General features: G+C 30.7%; 2 protein-coding genes across 4 annotated transcripts in view; one reads left to right on the top strand and one right to left on the bottom strand.

Moving 5' to 3' along the window:
- Positions 1-6,144: 6,144 nt before the first annotated feature.
- LOC130890706 (thioredoxin reductase 1, mitochondrial) lies at positions 6,145-26,124 on the bottom strand. 3 transcript variants are annotated; one of them, XM_057794941.1, is made up of 8 exons: positions 25,822-26,124; positions 20,136-20,356; positions 13,419-13,549; positions 12,287-12,513; positions 12,031-12,181; positions 10,134-10,380; positions 9,713-10,071; positions 6,145-6,532 (listed from the first exon to the last, which is right to left on the bottom strand). In XM_057794941.1, exons 1-8 carry the CDS (start codon positions 25,832-25,834, stop codon positions 6,403-6,405), a joined length of 1,479 nt encoding a protein of 492 aa, XP_057650924.1. In that variant the 5' UTR covers positions 25,835-26,124; the 3' UTR covers positions 6,145-6,402. The 3 variants fall into 3 exon arrangements, with proteins under 3 accessions (XP_057650924.1, XP_057650922.1, XP_057650923.1); XM_057794939.1 differs by lacking the exon at positions 25,822-26,124 and adding an exon at positions 25,423-25,752; XM_057794940.1 differs by lacking the exon at positions 25,822-26,124 and adding an exon at positions 24,982-25,388.
- The window catches only part of LOC130890718 (C-factor), a 29,573-nt gene continuing 28,760 nt past the window's right edge, over positions 25,548-26,360 (top strand). Inside the window, exon 1 of the mRNA XM_057794967.1 lies at positions 25,548-25,795. Within this exon, the coding sequence (XP_057650950.1) occupies positions 25,670-25,795 (126 nt within the window). The 5' untranslated portion in view covers positions 25,548-25,669. The remainder of the gene's footprint in view (positions 25,796-26,360) is intronic.

Below are 26,360 nucleotides of genomic sequence, written 5' to 3'. Positions count from 1 at the left end.
TATTCAAGTTCTAAAAATAAAGTTTTCTGTTTTCCATGCAGACTATTTAGCAATTCACAAACTCAAACGGTACAGGAGAGGTGTTGTGATTAGTATTATTAGAAGTACAGAAAACATTAGACCAAGAAAACGAAAGGCGAAGTCTTGAATCTCAAGAACATAGGTACCTACAATTTGTTTGAGAGATTAATTGATATAATAAATTTTCTTAACCTCTCATAATCTGGCATTTAGTGGTCATAGAGAATCTCTAAAAATAGACGAAAAAACTAAGAATTCTGGTAACTTCATAGACTTATTTAAATTGATATCTGAATATGATCCTACGTTACAGGAACACATAAATCGCATTAATAATGAACAGCTTGTACACCATTATCTTAAGCTTTGATATTCAAAATTAATTAATTGCATTTATGTCAAGCACAGTTACCAGTGAAGTGATTGGTTAGATAAAAGAGGTAAAATTTTATTCTTTTTTACTCGACTGCACTAGAGACTGCAGCTATAGAAGAAAATTTTATCGGATTTCTTGCTATCACTGAAACGACTGGAGAATATTTGACTAATGCAATACTGGGAGAGCTAGAAAAAATGACTTAGATATTAAGAACTGTCGCGGCAGGGATACGACAATGGTGCAATTATGGTAGGCATAAATAGTTGAGTTAAAATTCAAATATTAAATATAAATCCCAGGTCATTTTTCTCACCTTGCGGTTGTCATAGCTGGAATCTGTTGTTGGTAGACGCACCTAATACTTCGCTGGCGACAAAAAAAATTTTTGGTTTTATGCAGAAGATTTTTTTGCTATTTTCAAGTTCCAGCAAACGCTTGAAAATAAGATAAATTAAAGCTTACTATGAAGCCAGGCACAAGGTGGGAAAGCAGAATCCTGGCGGTGAAGGCTGTATTATTGCAATTTGATGATGTTGTTGAATGCATACAAAACTTAAAATGCAAACGAAACAATCGGACACATCAGTAATTGTGATTCAGTGAGCAAATTATTGCAATCTGTACAAGTTCATTTAAGCATTACTCTTGAACATTTGCGTACATTCTGTGACTGGATCAAAGAATATCCACAAACTGGATTCAAACTGACGCTCGTCAGTTTGTTGAGAAAAGCAGTTATGATTTGCCAAAAGAGTAGCCAAAAAGAAAAGGATGTGTGATAAGCTACATGGAATCGAGATTTATGTCTTTAAATCAATATTTTGAAAATTCCAAAAAAGAAAATACTGAAAACCTGTCAGGATTTACACACAGTCCTGCAATTAGGTGAGAACAGTGACTTGTAAGAGGAGTTACAAAATATGATCCCAAATTTACCCAACTCCATTAAAGACGTGAAATATCTGCTCCAATATATCATAGAGAACGATTTGAAAGACTAAAAGTAATTAAAAATCATTTAAGCAATACTATGAGTCAAGAAAGACTTTAGCAGTTTTATCTAGTGAAGCAGATATAGCATCTAAGATAAATTACGAACCAAACATTAAGGAGTTCAGTAAAAACAAAAGTAAAAAATTTCTGTTTCTTTAATTATTTCTTTTTATCTTTCATTCTTGTTTATTGTTCCAAAGATGTATGAGTAAAAATTAATTTTTTTTCTTAATGAATAAAAAACTCTTTAATTTCAAGTGATTTTTTATTTTATATCCCCACCTTCTTGCGCCATAAGAGGCCCTCGCCTTGCCCACAATAAGTTAAGGTCTTGCGCTGGTAATATGAGACATCTGGAACAATAAAATTTATCGCGTTGTTAACAGTTGTTTTTGGATAATAATTTAATATAGAATCGTGGTTTGTTTCCAAAAAGATAGTCATCTCAAAGAGGTTGTGAATCTTGTTACTATTTGATTTCCCGGATCGATAAATTATCTGATAGTCAAACTCTTCACTTTTTATTTCAACGTAAAAGTTTTGAAATAGGTTTTTTAAGAGAAGGGAAGAGTAAGGTCTGAAGTATTTGGTTGCTCATACTATTGCTAAAAGTTCTTCTTCGATTGTTGAATATGATTGTTCTGAATCGTTTAATGTTCGTGATACATACGTTACGGGGAGATCCTAACCTATCGGGTCTTGAGATATGATTGCTCCTAACGCTACATTTGACGCATCTGTTGTAAGGTTAAATAGTTTCGAGAAATCGGAATGCTGTAAAATGGGTTCGTTTAAGGGTAGATTTTTGCAAGTTTCAAAACAGATTTTGAATTCGGCATTTAAATCGATTTTAGCACCTTTTTTGCGGGAGTTCGCTAGAGGTTTCGTGATTTTTTTAAAGTTTTTAATAAATCGACGATAATATCCCAGTAAGCCGAGAAATGCTTTGATCTGTTTTGATGTTTTCGGTATTGGAAAGTTGCGTATAGCATGTATTTTGTCCGGACCGGACTTAAAACCATTAGGAGTTACGATATGACCTAAGTAGGCAACTTCCTTTCTTAAAAATTCTGATTGGTCTCGTTTGACTTTGAAATTTGCGTCTCTGATTCGTTGAAATACTGTTCTCAAACGTTCTATATGTTCTTGAAGAAAAGTCGAGAATATATTATGATGTCATCGAGGTAGACCAGGCACAATTCATTCTGGATACCTTGTAATATGTTATCTGCAACCCTTTGAAATGTGGTAGGGGCCGATTTGAGGCCATAAGGTATTCGGAGAAATTCATAAGGTCCGTTTTCCGTATTGAATGTAGTTTTTTCAATATCTTTTTTTTCCATCCCTATTTGGCGGAATCCACTACCTAGATTTAGTGTTGAAAAATATTGGCAATTACCTGATTTTGCTAAAACATCGTGTATATTGGGTAAAGGATAGCGGTCGTCTATTGTTTTCTCGTTGAGTTTCATGTAATCTATTACTACTCTCCATTTTTGATTACCCCTAGCATCTTTCCTCTTACTGACTACCCAGATGGGGGATGACCATGGTGAACTCGAAGGACAGATTTTAGTGGAGTCTAGCATGTTTAGTATCTGAATATCACTCCTATGTCTACGTATAAACGTATAACTGAAGTTTTCGTATAGACCGGTATTTTATTGTCGAATTTTACTAGTAAATGTCAATGGTTTATTTTCTCGATAAGCTATATTCGTGATAAAGCTCGAGGATTTTTTCCTCATTCATATGCTAAGGTCGAGTTTTTGACAATGCTGAAGTTTCATTAGAGCATTCTAAGTTATTAATCTCAAAATTGTTTTCTATAAAGTTTTCGTTAAAAATTTCAAGTTAAGTCGGTTATGAAAAATTTAGAGTTACAGAGTTTGTAGATTTATTTGAAATTGTATTCAAAGCATAACCCTCTTTGACTGTGCTAAGACTTTGTGGAATTTCACAATTGTTTATTGTTTTTATAAGGAATAATAATATCTCCTTGATGAACTCTTGTTTTTATTTTTATCACCTGTTGCGTTCTAGGACCTATTGTATCAAGATTCAAGTCACGTGTTGTTTTATGATAACACAATTGTATTCTAGTAAAAGGTGTAATAAGATACCCTGTTGTAAAATTGACATTAGCATGAAGTAATTTAATTTAAGATTATCTAAACTTATGAGGCAGTGGAAGTTGTTATGAAAGTTAAAAAGGAAAAATTGGGTTTGATAAGCTAAATATTTTTGATCCTTTTATGTCAGCGCGGAAGATTGTTGAAATACAGTTGTAACTATAAAAGGATACTACTAATTACATTTGGGTACAATTTAAAAGCAAGATTAGGGTCTATAAAAGATCTAATTCAGCAGGAGTCGATTTTACATTGTTAAATGATATAGTTATGAGGCTGAAGCATTTGTTTTCTCTTTGTTAAGATTTTTCCAAGGCACTTATTGAAAATTTGCGCCATCTTCGGTTGGCTCTGATATATTATTACTATCAATATCGTTGGAGCCATGTGGCTAGTAAGAATTGTCGTAATCTTCTTGAGATTTTACGTTTATGTTCTTCGGATATGTCACTGGGACGATTAGTTGGGGGTCTACTATTTGTGGATGGAAATCGTCTGTTGGACTGAGTAAACTGATTTGTGTTACTCGTCGATGTTGACACCGGCGATGGTTTGTATTTGGTCTGAATACATTGGTATTTCGAGATTTGAGAATTTCTAGCAAAATTGTGTTGTATTGATATAAGCTGAGAAGGAAAATAATTAGTTTGCCTATTGAATATATGGTTCGGAGTGTTTGAATTGAATGGAGATCGATTGGGCTTTTGTAATTGTCGATGTTTCGACCTGTTGTTTTTACTATTGAAAAATCGTCTTGACGAGAGGAGAGTTTTGAAGATAATAAACATTTTCTTCTTGAGTTACATATTGCATAGCTTGTGTTAAAGAAGAGGATTTCATGCACCGAATGGTGCTACCTAAGGGTTATTTTAACTCAGATAAAAAAATTTAGGGCTAAATTTTGATAATTGGTTTTAAGGAACTTAAGCCTCCGTATTTTTTGGCGATTGACATAGCTACAAATTGAATATAGAATATGTAGACATCTATCGTAAAACGATTGGGAAGATTTCCTTCAATTCTCGATACTATCTCATTCAAAATATAATTGTTCTGGAAACTTTTGGGGTTTTCCCCCTCTTCCAAATAAGCTATAATTGATTCACTTACAGAGATAAACCTGTTCAAATCAATGGAATTGCTATCAAAATCTAGAATTCAGTTAATGTATTCCCATTTGAATTGTCCCTGTGTCATTTCTGATTCTGATAATTGATTATTACTATCTGTAATTTAAGAATATTCGCTTTTTTTTATTTATTTGTAATTTGATTTATTTAAGAGTTTGAACTAATAGAAAGAGAACCAACCCTAAATTTACTAAAAGCAGCTTAATTTTCTTTTAAAACATTATCTGAACTCATAAATTGTAGTTACTGTACTAGTAACTACTAGTAACTAGTAACTAAAAACTAGTCGATGGGCGTTCGAATTCTCGGATTTGAATGAACTGGAACAGGTCTTCAATACACTGGCTGATTTTTTTGTAACTAACGAGATTCGATTGTCTCGATACATCTTTAAAACGAATATCGAACGTTAAATACGCACGACTCAAACAATCCTACTGACTGCGCCAAATATGTAATTGATAAAGGAGAGGTCCTTTTTAAAAATATATTTAGTGAGTCAACCTACAAATTAAGCATCCCGACCATGTTTGTTCGGTGCAACAGCGTTACATTTATAGCTTAGACTATATTAATTTACATGACATAAGCAAGTTATTTACAATGGCATTACCTTTTCTTATATAGTTGTATAGGGTGGATATGACATTATTAGTTATTGTCGAAAAATCAACTGCTTTTTTTTCAAAATTTCTGAGCACGAATTTTGGAGCATTGGAAATAGAGAAACGTAGAGCATATAATTGAGCAACAGCTAGCACAAACGAGAAGAGGAACAAGATTCAAAATTGTTTTTAATATTATTTTCTAAATATAAAATTCTAATTTTGAAATAATTTTTTTTTAATTTCGTTAAAAAATTTTAATTGCAATTTTGAAATTGTTGGCCAATGAAGATGGGTTTCATAAGGGTTGAAATATTTAAAAAAAACACTTCTTGAAATACTGACAAAATATTGTCAATTCAATATAAATACTTTGTAGAAGAGTGTACCTAGAGCTTGAATTCAAATTTTCGTGAAAATCGAGGTTAATAAGTGTTTTTAAAGCTTTCAATATTACTACCCTCAGAAGATGGTCTTTGAAGACGTTGCACGAGTCCAATTAATCATAAACTTGTTTGAGAATATCAACAGATCTACTGGCCTAATCAGAGTTAAAATATATCTTATAATTTTTCTTTATTTACGTGATAAGCAAAAGAAAAGGAAAATTTTCCTAAGCTTGAAAAATCGGTTAATCGCAGTGTGTTCTAAAAATTAAAATACAGCGACGCCTAATTAATTATCTATATTAAATTGTTTCGCATTTACCATGTTTTGGAATCTCTTGGAGCAATTTTATAAAACTAAAATCACTAGCTCATAAAATTGTTGTCATACTTTACAAGCATATTATTGTATTATAATAAAAAAATTGATAATTAGACTCTCCAAACTCACAAAAGTTATTATCTGAGCCTCGTGTTAGTAAAAGAATAAAACAAATATCAATAGTGTGTATTTTATTAATATTTATATCATTTTTGAACAGATTTCACAAAATAAAATCATAAATAATAAGAGAATCTATATATGACAGGTTAAAAATTAGACAAAGACAAGTTAAAAGAACTTTTTATTGTGTTTCAAAATGTGCCACGAAAAAGCTCAAGTGAAAATAATGCAGTGATGAACCTTAACTAGGTTGTACATGTACAAAAATAAAGAGTTTTAGTTATTTTTCGTAATTGGTTCTTGAGTATTTTTTAACTACAGCAAGAAGCTGGGTTAGGATCTTTACCGGAACGTTTAGTCACATTTATTCTTGTAAATTCTTCAGCTATAGTCGGATGAATTCCCACGGTATCCATCAAATCCTTCACTGTCAAGTTGAGTCTGCAGAAAAGCATTAAAATTCATTTTAAATTGCCACACCCATGAGGACAAATTACTTTCTGTTCTGGACTATAATGCCATTCTTTATTAAGTTTTATTTGTTTCTACACAACAAATATCGAAATAAACTATAAACCATTTCTAAAATATAAGTTTTTGTAACAATTGCCAAAATTTAATCACAATTTGAGTGACCTTGCCTGTTAAATATTTCAGATTGTTCAATACAGTAAAGTTTAATTACAATCAATAATAACATAAAAAATAGCCTTAATAATATAGTAATAAACTACTTAAATATGCACGGAAAGTGAAAAAACTTTAGCTTTATAGGCAAATACCACAATTGTAGCCTCATATTTTCAACATAAACTTTGGCGGATATGAGTGGAAATAAAATTGACGAGTCATAGGCGTGTGGTTATCATTAAAAATTGTCTTTATCATTTTAGAACGAATTGGTTGTGACAAATATTTGCTTCGTATACTTATCTCCAGAAAAAAAATCAACACTAGTTTTATTTTAATGTGTTTCGTCTATATTATCTTCAGTTTTATTAGTAGTATCTTAAGCAGATGCATAACAACTATGGGTTCGATGGTAATTTCATTAACAAGATTCCACATATTTTGATCCACTATCACAACAGGTTTAAACATTAAATCCACTACTGTGAGGTCATATTGCTGAAGGAACTATCTAACAGATTTTCACCGCGGTTAATTTGAAATTAACATTGCTATTTCATTTTTCATTCAAACCCACACAAATTCTATTGGGTTTAACTTACAAATGCAAAAGAAATAAAATGATGCCTCAACTCATGCCATTGCATCTAGTACATATTAGATATATGTATGGTGCTAAGTTCAGTAACTTGATGATCAAAATTGATTCGATAAACTTAATATTTTTCTTAATGAGCCACTTTGCAATCTGAGCATATCTCCATTTAGTGGTTGGTTACTATTCTATACACCTCATAATGTTTCTTATCCATTTTATAATGATAATCTCTATTCTTCATAGAAATAGAAAACGTTTAACTTCCTTCAACACATCATAAATTCGTTTTCCCTTTCCATACCACTTAATAAGCCTTTATTTAACTAGGTTTTCTTCGTATAGTTTTCTACCACCCCTCAAACTCTTATTTGTTAAATATTTTCTACACCATATTTGTTTATTTTCTTCGAATTTTCATTAAGATGAGAATAGAAAACAATTTTTTATTGAGTTAAAGGTTATTTTTCAATTTAACTTCATATCTACTGTATGACTAACCTGTTTGGATAAATCTTCCAATTTTACCTATTTTCTTCCTATTCCTATGACTTTCGACGTGGATTAAACCATCAATAGTGTGCCGAAAAACTAGCTTCGATCTTTAGCGATGAAGCACCATCACAAGCTTCAATTCAATCTTGGTCGCACTTCGCTTCAGGATGAATTTCATGAAGGTCGTCCGAAATCGGATGTGGTGACAGACAACATTGATTCTTTGCTTAAACTGATATTGCAAGATCTTCATTTGATATACCGCGAGATTGAGACATACTTGGGCATCACTTTCATACATTTCATATTGCATTAAAATTTGGTTGTAAGATTCGTTCGCGTTCAATATTGCACAAATGACACTTCAAAAGACAGATATATGATCGTGACAAATCATATATACACCAGTCGTCGAAACGTTTTTCAAAATGCTAAGCAATGTAATTTACAAAAAATCCTGTTAAAACCACATATCAAACTCCCACTCTTGCATAACTATTCATGATAATCGCATCAAAATATGGTCGATAGTTTACATCATAGGCCTAGATCGGAAAAGCAGCAAAACATGGTGGCTAGGGATGGTGCCTCATAATCGAAAGTCGAAGCGAGTTGATCGGCACACTGCTATTGGTTTAATCCACGTCACAAGTAATAGAAAAGCATCGCACGAAAATGTTCGCGATTTAATTCCATTTTTTGACCAAGATGAATGTTTCAAGTATTTGTAAACAACTCAAATAGCAAGAGTATGACTACACGTTCTGAGTAAGTTCACCATTAAAATTGTCAAATTTCATGATGGCAATGTCAGATTTGGCACATCAGTGTTGTCATATCTCAAACCCTCGTATAGACAAAAAACAAGTTAAAGAAGAGTAATAGCTATTTATCTCTATAACAGAAAAATACAAGCTAATAAAAATAAAGTAAGTATCTGAATAACCTATCCAATTTGTTGTGTAATATGTAGTGATTTTAACATCAATAATACTACCTAAAATCAACCTAATTGCTTAGGTCAGATCTGAGGAATATGTTATAAGAAAGAATATTTAGAAGCAATCTGAGCTTCAAATCATTCAATTTAACCATCGTTCATATCGACTACAGTGCATTTCATCCGTTGTTATTTTTTTTTTTCATTATGAGGAAGTGCTTAACATATCTGGAAAGCTTTTTCATACTTAAATATGCATGTGAAATGATGTGATATATACTATGACCCTTAATTTTATTATCTGTTTGATTTTAAGAACTTTTTTAGGTTTTCTAAAGTAACCAGCTCTTTTAGATGTCATCATCATTGAGAATCATATGTGCTTGTACAGTCATGTTTAAGCTCCACATACTACTCAGTAACCATAATAATTTTCCAGCATATGATTTGCCTCAACAATAGTTTTTCTAGTTAAAAATCAATTCTCAGTTTAATTGTTAGTGTAGGTGTAGTGGTCATAAACAGAGTCTTCAGAATGAATTAAATATAAAAATTTGATTTTTGGTGACCTGTATCCATCCCACCAAGAACTAACTTAGTGTTTCATGTATCCAAAAAAGAATTTTTATCCAGGTAACATCAATAGATAAGTGATTCACGTAGGAGATTTTAATTTAGGATTTGACAAGATTCTGTTGTGAATTGGTTGAAATGACAATAATTTTTGAAATTGTAGGAAAAACAACATATAAAACAAAAACCTGTCACGTTTGTTCGAAATAAACTCAAAAAGGCATTCAAAAAGTGTAGGTATGATATGGCCTATCTATAGTCTCTACAACTTATATGGAAAATATGAGGGAAAACTTGAAGAAAAAAGCATTTGCAGAGGGTAACTATTGTTAAAAAATCGCGTAATAAATAAGGGAAATAGCCTTACTTGCACGTGTCACCAACTTACTTGATAGCAGCAGCAAATCCTTGGATGATTTCCCCAGCATTGGGTCCAATAAAATGCAGCCCTAATACCTTTTGAGGCATCTCCCTCAGCGCAACCACTTTCAAATAACAGTTAGCAATACTTCTTTGTGGAATGAAAAATTCGGTCGGTTTATAATAACCATGATAAACTTCAATGTTGTCTTCTCCGTAATTTCCGATCGCCTTTTCTTCACTAAGACCGACGCAACCGTATTCCAAAGGACTGAAAACTGTAGTAGCGATGTTGTCATAATCCATCATTTGATTACTATCAGAAAATAGTCGTCGAGCTAATAAACGACCAGCTAAAATAGCTACTGGTGTGAGTTCAGGTTTTTTCTAAAAATTATAAACATATACAACTTAGATTAAATGCCAAAGAGAATACCATTTATACTTACGTATAGAACATCTCCAACTGCAAAAATATTTGCAACGTTAGTTTGTTCGTTGACAGCATCGATCTTCTCTCCATCACCGGCCACTTTAACTCCTACCTTCTCCAATTGTAACTCCTTAGTCAATGCCTTTCTGCCGATAGCGAATAAAACGGTATCAAAAGTGTCTGAAAACTGTTCTCCTTTGTCATTGATCCATGTTACATTAAGTTTGTCGCCTGCACCTTTAGTAACTTCTTTTGGATTACATCTTCAAAAAAAAATACGTAATTTTTTAATCATTATATAGGGTGATTCATTAAGAATGTCCAATCTCTGAACTGTAGATTCTAGACCTCAAAATATGATGATTCTGCTCAACACGCCTTATACTAGGCTAGTTTCCGAGATATGGGGTTTTCAAAGTTTTAATTTAAATTTTGATTTTCGCAATAATTTTTTATGTTTTCACAATTTCACTTTGAAAATTGACAATTTTACGTTTTTTGGCATGAGGAATCATAATTTGCACTCTAATTTAACATTGTTAATAGAGGGTGCTAGTTACACTTGTTTGTGTTAATTAAATCAAAGTAGACTTTTTTGGGCTAAACTTACAATTAAAATAATGAAAAAATATTAAAAAGCGTTAAATTCTACAAAAAAAGTTACTCTTCTTTGATTCGTGTAACTCAATCGGTTATAGAGTTATTTGCTTCTAAAAATTTCAATAAATTTCAATTTTTTCATAAAAAAATTTTATTACTCCTTAAATATGTAACAATAATAAATTTGTAAACAAAAATAAAAAACTTCAAAGCAAATGCTCAAAATGCTCATATGCGCATATATATATATATATATATATATATATATATATATATATATATATATCACTTAAGTCACTTAAATCAGAACTGATTTAAGTGACTTCCAAACACTAATACAAGAGTTCCATTAATAGTTATAATAATAAAGTTTGTTAATTATAATTGTGTCAGTAATTATTATAACTAGTAAGTGAACTAAAAAATTGTGTTTAACTTTAAATTTTATTTCATAAGTTGCAAGCCAAACCATTTAAGAACCACATTTTTTATCATTTTTAAATACTTTGAACTGTAATTAAAAAAAGGGTAATTATAAAAAATAATCTTTAACTATTATTATGTCTGAATACTACATCTAATAAGGCGCAACACATGGTGTAGTTATTATTTCAAAATATGGGGTTGGATTATTTGTTGAAAAAATGTTTTCCCCTTAAAACAAAAATTCAGCATTTCCTTAAAATCTTCTAAATAGTGTCAAATATCATTCAAAATATATTTTGATCTTCTGATCACTTTTAATTCCAAGAAGGATTTAGACAAGAATGTTAAAGCAAGATGCTACTAATTCAATTGGATAGTCTTCTACAAGTTCTAAAAGACTATATTATAAGCCATAAGCAAGGTTTAATTCTATTTGAAATTAAGATATATGTATAATTTTTTTAGGTAAGTGTATATCATACCCACTTGCTTTTTAGTAAATCTACTAATACAATTTCCAGTAATGATAAAACATAAAGTAAAGAAAAATCTTGCTTTTTATGTATATATCATTATTATTGATACTAATATGTCAAATGGCTGAAGAGTATACTCGAACTACAGAAAACTGCTAAAGAAAACATGGACAGGAGCTTTCCATACTTTACATTCCATATTTTGGAATTTATTTTTTACTAATTAACCACTCCTTGAAGCCAAACAGTCAAAGCCAAACAAGTCAGTTCAATTTAAAATGACTTCTACATAAACCTAATGATTGATTGCCTTATACATGTATTCATAAGTGACTTATTTTATCAATTTTCAAATTAAATGTTTTTGTTTGAGTTCAAAATAGTCAGAAGAATCACTTGAAATATACTCACTTGTGTAAAAATTTCACGCCCTTTTCCTTCATTTCATTGTGAATCACATTAGCCATTTGTTGATCGAATCCTCTGAGAAGGACTGACCTTACCATCACAGTCGCTTCATAACCTAGACCATTTAAAAATCCAGCACATTCCAAACCGATATCTGAATTATGATTTAAGGAAATTCACGAAAATAACCTGTAAATTATTATCAAATAAATTATACACGGAACTTGATTAGCGGCTTTAAAGTTTATGATAAGGATACATCCAGCTCCTACAATTAATGTTTTTCCTGGAGGTTTTTCCAAACTGAATATGTCGTCACTGCTTATGCCATATTCTACGGCACCCGGAATGTTTGGATAACGCGGTCTTCCGCCTACAGCTATTAAAATGTATTTGCCAGTAATCGTTCTTTCTCCTTTTTTTGTTACTGCTTTTACTGTATTTGCATCTATAAAAGATCCTAAGCCATTTATATATTCTACTTGCCTACAAAGAAAAATGATTAAAACCACTTTCAGTATGAAAAATAATTTTTCGGTACTACTTTTAACATTAGTAGTGGTCAGGAACCCCAGAAAATAAGGTATAGTTATGTTATCCAATGAACAATATATAATGTAACAAGGCTACATCTCTTTTTCTCTGTAACTACCTATTTGCCTTTAATTCATAATAATCCAATAACAAGCAGGTTCACTGCAGCAACAGTTTACAGGTCAGAAAATTCCTGAATAACTTACGCAACCTTGTTTGATAGAAACTGTTGTGTAGTGTTAGGACTATTAGCTGCTGACAAAAAGAAAACTATGTCTCTATCCAATGATAATATAATCTTAGATATATATGTGAGTTTATGTATGATGTGACTTACGTCCTGTATAAATAATATAATGATATATCCAAATCACCATACAGATATGTTAAAGATATTATTAAAGACGTAGAAAGGTAATAATCATTTATTATCAGAATATCTCCAATTGTTCAATTTTCATTTAATTTTTTCAGAAGTACATTTTACATAAAATCTGAAGAATAAATTCCTGTTCAAATTGGTTTTCTTTCTCATAATTTATTTTTATGAATTAGCTAATTGTCTGGTAAATAGTGTGAACATTTTTGCCATTCTTGATCATAGTAAGGTTGAAAAACCCTGTTCTGGACGTTCTGTGTTTAAAAATCCTACGAGAATATTCGACAAAATCGAATTGATTATAAACGCAGTTATCATCGAGATAAGAAAGTTGTAAATCTCAATTTTTGTAAAATTCTTGGGGTATGTTGAAGAACCAAGTTGAAATCTCATATGATCAAGAAGATTTAGAAAATCATTTGACAATAATTGTTTAAGGAAAACATTCTATAGAATGAAAACATTTCAAAGTACTTACTTATCTCTTAGTTCTACCCTGGTGACCCAGTTAACAGACTTGATGTGCCCTTGAACAGCGTCTTTTAATCGTTCCCAACTATGAGAAATATTTTCTGGTTGTGGTAATTGCCATCCATATGTCTGTGCATCCTGTACATAAAAAAATAATATTTGTGTAAATGAAGCTTACTGCAGGATATCCACCACCATGTGTATAAAATATTGTGAAATATTTCAAAAAACCCATATATCTATGTAAAATCGCTGAGCAACTTAATTCTAATTTACCAGTTTTAATGGAACGTTGGGATAAACCATAATAAACTTTATTGTTCTATTAGATACCACTATTTGAATACCATATACGAGGGTTGCTACTTAAGTTTTAAGACAGACAAATGAAAACAAATAAGTATAATTGGATGTGGCTTTATTGTTTTTCAAAATATTATTCATTTAGATCAATACACTTTTGCATGCGTTTGAATTAACTGTCGAAGCATTTTTCCATTCTGATTGAGGTACCTCCAAAATATGTAATTTGAACGCATTAACTGCTTCTTCATGTGTAGAAAAACGTTGGCCTCGCAATATAATATATGTTTGCTCTGCGAGAATAACAAGAAATAACTCAATTCGATGTTCTGGTTGGTGTACCATTCAGAATTGACCGTTCTACGTTGCTCTAATGGAACTAATGTAACACGTCCAATTATACCGAAAAAAACAGGCGACCATTTTCTTCGAAGTGCTTCGTGCGCAAACAACTTTTGAAAATCCCATAAAGTCCATTGTTGGTTAGTTTAGAGTTTATATGCATAGATCCATGATTCGTCGCCTGTCAAGATCTTATAGACATCTTTTGCAGCACTGCGATTGAATTTTTTTAACATTTCTTTGCGCCAGTCGACAAGAGTTTTTTTGAGGGATTGTCAAATTATGCGGTATACAACAAGAACAAATCTTTTTGAACGTATGCAAGTGGAACTAATATCGAAGTATGCCGCAATCTCACGATATGTCACATGACTATCTGGCAATATCAAATTACGCGCAGCATCGATTCTTTTTGGCACAATAGACGATTCAAGACGATCGTCACGGAATTCGGAAAACCAGCGAAACACGGTGACTCGAAATGGTGCTTCATCACCAAAAGTCGAAGCGAGTTGATCGGCATACTACTATTGGTTTAGTCCATGTTGAAAGTCATGGAAAATTATTGCCTAAAAATGTTCGCGATTTAATTCAATGTTTTGACCAAGATAAATGTTTCAAGTATCTGCGAATAACTCAAATATCACTAGTATGACAACAACACGTTATAAGTAAGATAACAGTAGCAGCCATTGTATGCTTTTCTGTAATTTTAGAAGTAGAATGTAGAAGAGATAAATAGCGAAACAAAAGCGATGAGCTGTTCATAAAAATGAGAATTTTTAAACGATTAATCATCGAATTAAAATATTATTTCTGAAAAAACATGTCACAAATAACTTAAAGTTTAATGAATAATAATTTGAATAAATTGAAATAAAGATTAAAACTATATTTTACATAGTACCTATTTAATAAGCTTAGTTTTTTATTGTTTATGGAAAAACCATTACTCAAACTAAATGAAGCAACTTCTTGAAATTTTGACAAAAGTCAAATTACAAATACCTGTTGACAGGAGCACTCTCTTAAGAGACGGGAAATTAAAAAAACTACGAATTAATGGCATTTACCTGGTAATGCAAAATACAGATGTTTATGATCAGTGTTGGCTTTATGGAATATACTATATGCTACTTATTAATAATGAATTATTTAGATTTTAGATATACTGAAAGACATAACATATTAGAAAAATCGTTGAACAGATTGAATGGACAAGAAATAAAATATTTAAAACTATCTATCGGATGTTGAAACGAAAAAAAATATCGTTAAAACTTGTTTTACCTACTGCCAGATATTACGAACTACACATTAAATCTATGACTCATTTTTCATAGGATCGCAAATTATAATAATATACATTTATATAAGCATTCCTTAATAGCAATTACTTGCAATTTTATTACGAAAGTCATAAATGTGAGAAACTAGTAACGCAAGTTCTCAAAAGAACAGAATGAAAATTACTACACTGTTGCTCAAAAGTATATCATCCAAATTTATATGACAACAAAATATGTATTAACTGTAAAAAGGGTTGATATTTTATTGTTACCATTGGCTTTTCTATTGATGAAAATTTTTATGAATTTTTTACTAGAATATAGAAAGCTGCTGGAAAATATTGTAAAGGCTAAAACACAAACTCTCCATAGCTCAGAATCTTGGCCTGGAGCACTAACAATTCAAAAAATGTATAAATGGAAATTGGAAAAATATGATTTCGCGACTATGCAATATACCGAGAATTTTGCTTTCTTTTTAGCTTCGTTAATCAATTAGGCGAATATTCTCTTATCAATATAGGCAGGAAAAGAACATTTTAAGAAGCTCAACGACAGTTACTTGTAAAAACTTGCATATTCCATATTCAGTATAAAGCGTCGAGACTTGCTGTTGCCGTGCCGGCCGTCGTCACCGCCGCAACGCTTGTTCATACGTGCAAATTAATACGACTTGTGATGTATGTGCTTGCAATCTTGCATGAACTTGTTTTATTCTTCACCAATATAAATACGAATGACAAGGATAAACGCTACTAATTTGTTTCCGAAGTTAGTGTTGGCCAGTGGCGGAATTTGTTTCCAGATTTTCGAAAAGAAAAGTAAAGTGAATCGATATTAGTGATTGCCAGTATCGAAAAAAGTAAGTACTTACCTGCCTATTTGTTATATGCATATAGTTTTATTTTATATATTATCTATTTTACAATTTATTTTAAATGACAAATGGAAATTGAATAAATAAACAAAAATAAAGCTGCTATATGATATAGGTACATTCATTATATATTATTTTATGAAAGTGTGTAAGTTCATTTTTGTACCTACTACATGCAAACAATAAAAATACATTATTTATTAAAATATAAATTTTATATTGTAATAAGTAAAAGAGTGTAATTTCAGCTTTTCTTAGTAAATTGAAATTTATAAAGGAAATATTAATGAGCGCGAATTTTCAATATTTGTAGAGTGCCTTGATGAAAATATGAGTTCAATATTTGATTGCCTGTATTGTGATTTTAAAATCAGATTTGAAGATATTCTGTCGATGGAAATATTACCAAGGATCATAAATCTATTTGCAAAACGGAAGACGAGGATGTTATATTACAAAAGGAGCTACTTGAGCTTTGCACTAATGAGTATCTGAAAGTGATATTTAAAAGAGGGTATAAAAAATTTTAGCTGCAGGTAGAAATACCCGAAAAATATCGTGAACTGTGGGAATTGTGCAAAAGCTTCTGGTCCCGTCATACCCTGCCAAAATATGTTTTAATGCCATTACGACCTTATTAACAAAAAAAAAAAGAGATTTCCAATTATTCCTTAACAAACTCAAACCAAATATTGATAATTTTCTGTCAATCCATCAAATATATTCCTCTCATTAATTTTATAACAATAATTAATAGTTTATTTATTTGAATAAATATCTACAACATAAGAAAATATATTAAAGTCTATTTATCGAAAAATTAAATAGTAAACCAAAACATATTCATGCATAGTACACATAATCAGAGTTGATACAAAGTGAATGGCTAAAATATGGGACACATTCATTTAAAAATTTAAAAAGATTAGTATTGAAACATTAAAATAAAATCTTAATTTTTTACCTCAATTAACACATGTTTTATATTCTACTGCAAAATATTGTTTCATATTTGTCCAGATCAACTCAATGGGGTTGAGTAATCATAAAATGGTTTTATTTTTTTTTGCCAGTTCATCAATAATGTTTGCTTTATATTTATTTTAACCATGGTTTCATCAAAATTGCCATTGTTCGAATTTTCTCAAATTTCCTCGTGTGATACGAAACATTGTCTAATACGACAACACAATTCTCTTCAAGCTTAGGTAGAGGTTAAGAAAACCAATTTTCGAAAGAGATAATAAAAAAATCTTTTAAAAAAACAAACTTTTATTTGAATGAAACTTTAGAGAACTCACAAATGGCATTAAAAATGGACGAAGCTCAAATAACCTGATATTTAGAAGTAGACAATCAAGTGAGAAATATAAATAAAGATGAGGAAATTCATTTATGTTTTATAGTTTTGGAGATAGCCTTCGATCAAATAAGAAGAAAGGATATAGTGCTAGATGTCATTAAAAATGAACTTCTTAGTAAAATATTTTTCTGGAATATTACCTGATGGGTTTTTCAATCCCGTGAAAAGTCCCTATAAGAATGCTTGCCTTGAGGATTTTTGGAAGAGTCCACCAAAACCTTATCCTTAGTATGTCCAGCTTTTATCCATGTAGTAAATTTTTTTATTTTCTTCACGAAATTTCTTAATTTTGCTGAAGTATTCTCGCCTCGACACAATTATTTTTGCTTTTTCTAATAATAAACGGTTCCTTCCTCGTTTTTTGAAATCCTATTTCTTTTAATAAATTATAAAATGTTGATCTTTCAAAATCCGGCAAGTTCTTATCTTCGTTAATTACTCTCAGAACTCTATCCACTGTAGGTAACTCATTTTGTAAGAATTCTTTTGATGGTGCTTCTGTCGAAATCATCAATTTAATTGTTAATTTTTTTATGATGGATACTTTTTTGGGTTGGCCACTAAATGATTAGCTCTGTACTCACGAAGGATTCGGTAGACACTTGAAGAAGATACTCTCCTGATACTTGCCGTTTTGAAAATAACGTCATCAACAGTCTTAACATCATTTTCTTGCATTTCATTTTTTTATATATTCACAATAATTTGTTTTCGCTAACGTTAAAATAAATCTTTTTAGCTCTTTTCTTAAGCGGAGTATAGCTAATGTCAATAACTTTATCAGTTATATCCGTGTCAGACATGTTTAAGAAAATTATGCAACAGACAAAAATAAACAATCTCACTGCAGTTCGATAATACAATGCCGGATGCAGTCCCTGTGCTACACCTGATCTAGGGCCTGTTGCAGCAATGGGGCACTCGCCTCTCACACGCGGCTTTTTACTTGTGGTGTGTTGTGGTGCCACTAATTTGGACTATAATAATGATGCCGCGCCGCATTTCGCCCGGGTTGTTCACGTGCGAATTTAATAATTTAATAATTTTTTTTGGTTTACTATTTTTATTAGATAAATAGACTTTATATTTCTTTTTACCAGTCTGAAAGAGACCTTATCTAAATGAAATTTGTGAGAATTGATTGGTTCTACTTCAGTGAGTCACTGTAGATTTCAAAAAAGTGAAGTTGTATATGGAATCAATTTTTCGTTTGGCCAACTTTGCTTTTATGATATCCTTTCACAGCACAATCAATTAAGATTTTTTTGACAGTTTAAATAAAATTATTGAGAACCTAAATAAAATAATAGAACTAATTAGAACCTGGGCTAAGAGATAGGAATAGACCAAAATAGAATACTAAGAAAATTAATAAACGAATTGGAAGTAAAAATATTGTATATTTAACGCATGGACACGGCGGAGCAGTACGTTAAGTACGTTAAGCACAATCACAGTTGGATGCTTTGCTCTGTTTATTTAATGGATCAATTCTTATCCGTACGAATACTGATATACAAAATGCGTCTTGAAATTACAAAACTGCAAACGCCCAAAATGATTATTGCACATTTTGGAAAAGTTACTTTTTCGGGAGCACCCAAGGATAATCATTTGATAAGCAGAGATATCAAGTCAACACGTGTTGAGAGCGGGCAAACAGACAATAATGATTGATGAAGTTATTACGTTTTTAAAGGGTTACCTATTCAGAATGTACATATCGAATAAGCCTCTTAATATAGGATAAACAACGTTATGTGTTGATATGTCAAAACAAAGTATATGTTTGATGCTAAACCTTACCTTTCATGATACAACCATGGGCGAAGATGGATTTGATCAAATTTGTGAAAAAAGAAGTTGTTTAAGGAAACCACAAAGGTCAGTGTGTTTGTTTTCAGAATACTCAACTTGGTTTGTATAAATTTGTGGATTGTTTTCTGTCATAATTTACCATTAACAGAAAAAATTACTAATCTTTGGAACCGTTTGTGATATTCATACTGAACACACTGTTTACACTACCACTACACCAACACTCGCAACTACACTGTCTGATGCACGTTTTGACAATCAGTTTACCATCAAGATGATAACTTGGTAATCTAAACGAGCGTCAAACAGTGTAATTGTGACTGTTGGTGTAAACAGTGTGGTCAGTAGGGAAAAAGCCATGCACAGAACCATTTATGTGATCCAACTTCATGAGCAATTCCAACTTTGCAACAATTATTAAAAATAAATAATTAGCGATATAATCGGAATTCTAGGACCAGTTGATCAACATAAGTATCTAGTACTAAAACGAACTACTTTTTTAATTTGCCAATGGATAATTATAATTATGTCACTTCATTGTAGCCATTGTCGCCGAGCATTTACTTCCAAATGGATAGATGTATAATTATCGAGTTCTACATGTCTAGCTAAAGCACTCATGAAATATTACAACTTAAGACTACTATTTTCTATCATATTGCTACTAAAATTTTTAAATTGGTTGTAAAATATTCTTTGTTGAATAAAATTGACCAAAACCAAACTCACATGTATAGCTTCTCCTAGCAACGCAGCTTGGTGCATCAATTTCTTTGGGATACAACCGACATTGACGCAAGTACCTCCCAAACCCCATTTTGTACCCTGCGGACTGGGAGTCACAAAATCCAAAACGGCTACTTTGGCTCCTAAAGAGGATGCTTCTTTTGCAGCGGATAAACCACCAGAGCCTCCACCGATAACGATGAGATCATAATCTGTATTTTGGTCTGAAATGAAAAATATAATTATTAAAATGAGTGTTATACCATGTTGAGAAAGAAACATTTAAGTGAAGTGACATGGATATGGATAAATTTGCTGTATAATTCTCACAAGAATACTTTTTTTATTGATAAACTTATATTTTGTTCTTCTTAAATAATGCAGTTTTGCATTGGACCAGGCCTCATAGGATTAAATATGAATTTGTCGTCCATTATTTGTACCTAAATAGGCCAAGGACAAATACAAAAAAAATTATAATTGATATACTTAATAATATGTGATAATGAAATTTATAATTTGATGTAATCACAAAATAATTACGCAACTAATTTTCAAATCTATGCAAACTATATCAAGGCAGCTATTAGTGAGGTACAATGACATACTTTTGTGTTCGATTATTGATTATTTTAAAGTATTGATCTGAAGCCGAATTTGGTAGTGTTGATTGTTGTGAAATTTGTTGTTTCGAATACCAGTATTATAAAAATGATGAGTGTTCCATGAAGTCACTTTTCATTTTCAAATGGCATTAATATTTGTTGGTCTTTATAATCCTCTGTATACTTATTCTGATATTAACTTACTCTCTCACAGGCTTTTAGGATGGTTCATAGTATTTGAGTTTAGCGGAGCCACTAAGTTATCAAATATATTTTTATAAGGCAGTTAAAAGGCTATTCGTTTTAGTTATCTTGTCAATATATATGAGAAAATGGGATACTCAAGCAGAATCTCAATGTAAAAACTGTAACTGCAAATCAACTATAAAACAAATAACTGTTCATAGTAGAATGCACAAACATCATCATCCAACCTGCCACCTGGAATAATGTTTTCAGTTATGATCCCCGGCCCAACTGTTCCAGAAAAATTATTTCAATTTAGTAAAAACCTAAATATTAATAACTATTTCAACTTGTACTGTAGAACTATCAAGATACTCTACTAAAGACTATATTATAACATATAACAAAATTATGTTATTGTTTTAGATTTCTTTTACTGCAAACGTTAGACTAGAATTAATGAAATGTTAATAATTGCTCCACATTAAGTATTTGATTGACCTACTAATGTTACTCATAAAGTTAATTTATAAAGCATCTTTTTACTTCCACAAATTTTTATGTATGTTTATCTAACCCTCGTACATTGTTTATTAATAAAACAACACCGATTTTCATGTCTAATCACATAAGTTCAAAAAGTCGTTCAGTACAATTCTCCAATTAAACGTTTTTTATCTTCCCTCTTAAATAATGCCTTAAATCCTAAGACGAATTGCGTTTTTGGGGCGTCGGGCGATTCGGATCTCAAGGTTAATTTGTAGGTTAATCTCAATAATTAGCTTAGTATGAAAGTGTCAAGGAAAAAACTACTTTAAATGACGTAATTGTGATAAAATCGTAGATAAAAAGTATTTTCTCAAAACTATTTTTGCTTCTTAATCAAGCGGAATGAAATGATTTGATAAGAATATAAACTTTTAGGAACATTTATTTCAACGGTTCAAAGATATTTTATTATTTTAAAAATCAAATTCTCACATAAGACCATTAAATTGATCTTGCTTTATAATATAAAAAAATTCTAAACCTACCTATGTGATCAGGTTCCATCTTTAGATTTGTATTTTCCAATGTTTGATAATTGACATTTTGCATGACATGACAACGTCAGTCCATAATTAACTTATTTATTGATAAATAATATCGAGTTTTTGTACACTAACGTGTTTTAATCTAATAGTCTATCTCTAATTTTTCATTTATTTTTAGAAAACGTGAAAATATAAAATTAAATTCAACTCATTCTATGTAATTTGTCTCTAATACAATGAAAATTTGATTAGATAATCTATATCCAATTATTTTCAAGTAGACAGAGTATGAAGATGATTTAATGGAAAAAAGGGCTTAAAATAGATCAAGGTATTCGGAAATTCATTGCAAATTAGTAGAAGTACACGTAAATCAGATCATAGCAAGTTTATAGATTCACTCGGATAACATTCATCATGAATTTAAACATCAAAATAATTAAACAATCTCAATTCTACGAAAAAGAGGGTTCTGGCAATAAATTCCCTGTGCATTTTCCAGTATTGATCCATTATCAAAAAATGAATAAATAAATTGTTACAAATATAGTCAGATGAAATATTCTTTTTCTATTAAATAGAGGATCGCTTACTGCTGTTCCAAAAAACGGAATTGAAAATATATTTTTTCTTCTTCTTTTTCTTCTGATCTCACCTTTGTCTTTTGAGTCTTCCTCCATCAATTTTGACTTGCTCGTCCCTCACGCAAATACCCCGATGTTCTCCAAAATTTTCCATATATTTAATCGTCTTTTCTCTATCAACTCAATCCATTGTCATCTTGGTATCTTTGCTTTTTCCTAGTTTATCCTATAACCACTTTTCCTGGCCATTCTTTGGTGGCTCATTTATAAGTATAAAAATCATAAGCCAAACACCAATTATGTAGGTGGACATCCTTCTTGGTAATCTAACCTAACCCTATAATCCCTTTTCCTGGCCAATCTTTGGTGGCTCATTTATTTATAAGTATAAAAATCATAAGCCGAACACCAATTATGTAGGTGAACATCCTTATTGGTAATATATTTTATTTAACAGACTGTTTTTCTAAAATATTTTCAATGAATATGAGAGAATTTGAAACTTTAATGATGACCTGTGTTGGTGATAGGAATGGGACTCAAGGAAAGGTGATAGCACCCTATTCATGAATGTGTATGTCAATCTGCAGTAAGAAAAATAAAAAGGGAACGCAGAGAATTAACACCGAAGCAAAATCAAATATATAATCCTTATAAAATACATACCAACAATGAATTGGCTGAAAATAATTGCAATCACAAAAAGGGATTCTATGAGTAAATAATAAATCCAAATAATACCAATATCATTGATATTCTAGCATATATTTTATTAAAAAAACATGCTAACCAACAAAACTGAAAATCAAACTTGGATGATATTACAAAGACCGCAAAAATCAACATATGGACTGGTATTATTTGTACCTGGATTTTCTGAAAAATACAAATTAAGTCTAACCGAGATGTCCAATTTGTCAGAAATTTGGATAGCGCAACATGATTTTTAAGTTTAAGCAAAATAGTATAACGCTGTACCTTTCTATATCTAGAAAGAAGCTTTCTGACCTGAACAGTACAACAAATTACTGACTTTATTAAAACCTATAATCATTTTAATGAAGGTAAGAGCATCAGAGCCAGACACTGTACCTATGACTGACACTTTCTAGTCCTCAGAATATGGAAAACTATCATTGAAACAAGACATGTTTGGATTGATGTAGGGTAAATCGTGATATTTCAGTTAATTCTACATTTTGTTACAGTAAGTACTCTTAAATAGAGATACTTAAAATTCAAATTTAGAGTATTTACTTGATATTTTTAGTTTTCTGTGACTTTAGGTTAATAACCATGTAACCGTGAGGCTTTAAATCAAAACTACATTGTTTATTTTATCAAAATTAGGAGTGTGTCGAGTTTGGGTAGATATATTTTTGAATCATATCAGTGGTTGACATGGTTTATACATGTATACATATATAAGTATAATGAAGAATATATCGTATCACAAATTAGACAAAAAGAAGATGTCTTAAGTTCTATCTACCTGCAGAAATGGTATACTTCTAGTAGCTGCTACAAAACAGTTTAATGGTTAATATTCTGAGTGGTGATAAATGAAACCTTTCCAATGTTTCCTCCAGAAAAAGAAGAAAAAGTTGTTAAATAAATTCATCCCAGCGTATTAGCCAAAATCTAACTGGAAGTTTTTGCATAATAATTTTTATTAAAAATCCTACTTAAAATCTTCATATACTGATATGATTATATTTTGTATTTTTTATTTAAATAATTAGCATTATACTATTATTTTCAACATTTTATATATTTTAATTTTGTTATTAGTTTAGCAGTATTAACATACCGTCTGCCATTTGTACTCAGTGATGCCAGACTTTAATCATGCCATATCTAGTGCAGGAACAATTGCATTTTTAAATAAAAGATGTAAGTATATCCAAAGAAATAAAAAGCTTTTGAACTTCTAATTATGTCAGTTTACTTAGTACTCACTACTTGATAGCCCTGCATTAAAAATGAATATTGTTTTTTTTTTCAAGAAATATCCTCACTAAAGTGTCTACCACTGGTACTCTTATCTTATGCTCTGTTTTAATTTTGTTATTGTAAATTTATAATTTGTAATTTTTGTAATTTAAGTTGGGATATAAAAAATGTAAAATTCTAATGGCAAGGAGCAAAATAAAATAATTGCATTATTGGACTCCTTTTTATGGGGTTTAAAATGTGTAGTCCAACCAGACCTAAACATATCCATGATCTAGAAATTCGAATAGGACAGAAATGTAATATATAACAATCACTGTGCTACAAAATGTACTCACTTCAAGGAAAGTTTACATGGTAGGCTACATGTCTTATAATGTTCTATTTATTCATTTGTACAGGAAAAGACAATTAGTAGTAATCATTTGTTATAGGGTTTTTGGCAGGATCATATAACATACGTATTATAACATCCAATAGTACTCACCTGAATTAAATAATTTATTGAAACTGGTACCATGATCTGATTCAGCTTTCATACCAATACCATTATAAAATTTTTCAGAAATTCCCAAGAAAAAGTGTATCAAGATATTTGATTCCATACACCATTAGAATTATAATTTCATATTTACACTAAGAATTTTCAAAATATGTCAAGAAATCAATTGTTACTTTAGATTCCTTCAATTATAGGTTAAGTTGTCAGTGTCATATGTAAATTAGATATGTTTTAATATACCCTGGCTTTTAATAACTAAAAGTAAAATTAAGACATTGATACTGATTGATTATTGATATTTCGGTGGCTTTCCAGGGAATTTATTAAATTTGATTTAAAAAATAAAAATAAATTAAGGTTATGTAGTTACGTCATTGGAAAAACAGCAAGTCATTATTAATTTAAGGGCTGATTAATTTTACTTACTTTTAGTTTTTGATGTACTAAATTGCCTAATAATAACCGATTGAACTTTTTGATATCCATTCAAGGTGTCACTTATGCGCAATTTAACTACTTCTCTAAATATGACACGACGAAAACAAAAAACTGCCGCCATTGGATCAATTTCTACCCAACTGTATGATCTCAACTATCGGCCTTGAATTTAGTTTATCTATGTCGAAGATACTAAACTTCTAAATAGTGGAAATAACTACGAAATATTAATTTAATGAAGTCTATAGTTATAACAGGTTGCAACCGAGGCATAGGCCTAGGGCTTGTGAAATATTTAGTGAAAGATAAAATATCCCCAAAATATGTAATGGTTACATGTAGGAATTTGCAGAATGCGAAAGTATGTATTTATATTTATTAACTTACCGACCGGTGGCATATTCTAAGATTTTGTAAAATACACAATAAATGCTGTAAATCGTAATACCGGAACTATATACGCGCACGTTTTTTCTTTTGTTAAATAATAACCTAAGCTACAACACACCTACAAGGTTATTTCCAACGCGCCAGCGCGAAGTTCGGTTTTTATTTGAAGGATTTGAATGATCTTCTAACGCTCATAAATTTATATCATATCCCTTCCAGGGAGATAAATTGATTAGATTCTTTTTATTGTATTGTTTTCTACAAGTCATGTAATTCCAAAAACCTTCAAATAGCCTACTCATTATAGCAATTTCAGAAACTTCATGAAATGTTAATCCTAAAAATAATGACTTCCCACAATATAACCTGATAATGGTGAAAATTTTTGAAATTATTATAAGCGATAATGTTTGTTTAGGAATTTTATCTATAAGTATTGCAAAAAAATTCTGAATTTACGACTTAATAAAAACAATATGCACACTTTTAAAAACATAAGCGAAAGGAATATCATATGCTTGGGTGGAATAAATCTA

The sequence above is a fragment of the Diorhabda carinulata genome, chromosome 2 (assembly GCF_026250575.1).
Source record: "Diorhabda carinulata isolate Delta chromosome 2, icDioCari1.1, whole genome shotgun sequence".
Taxonomy (NCBI): domain Eukaryota; kingdom Metazoa; phylum Arthropoda; class Insecta; order Coleoptera; family Chrysomelidae; genus Diorhabda; species Diorhabda carinulata.
The sequence above is the reverse complement of the archived record's forward strand: the minus strand, read 5'-3'. Positions and strand labels throughout refer to the sequence as shown.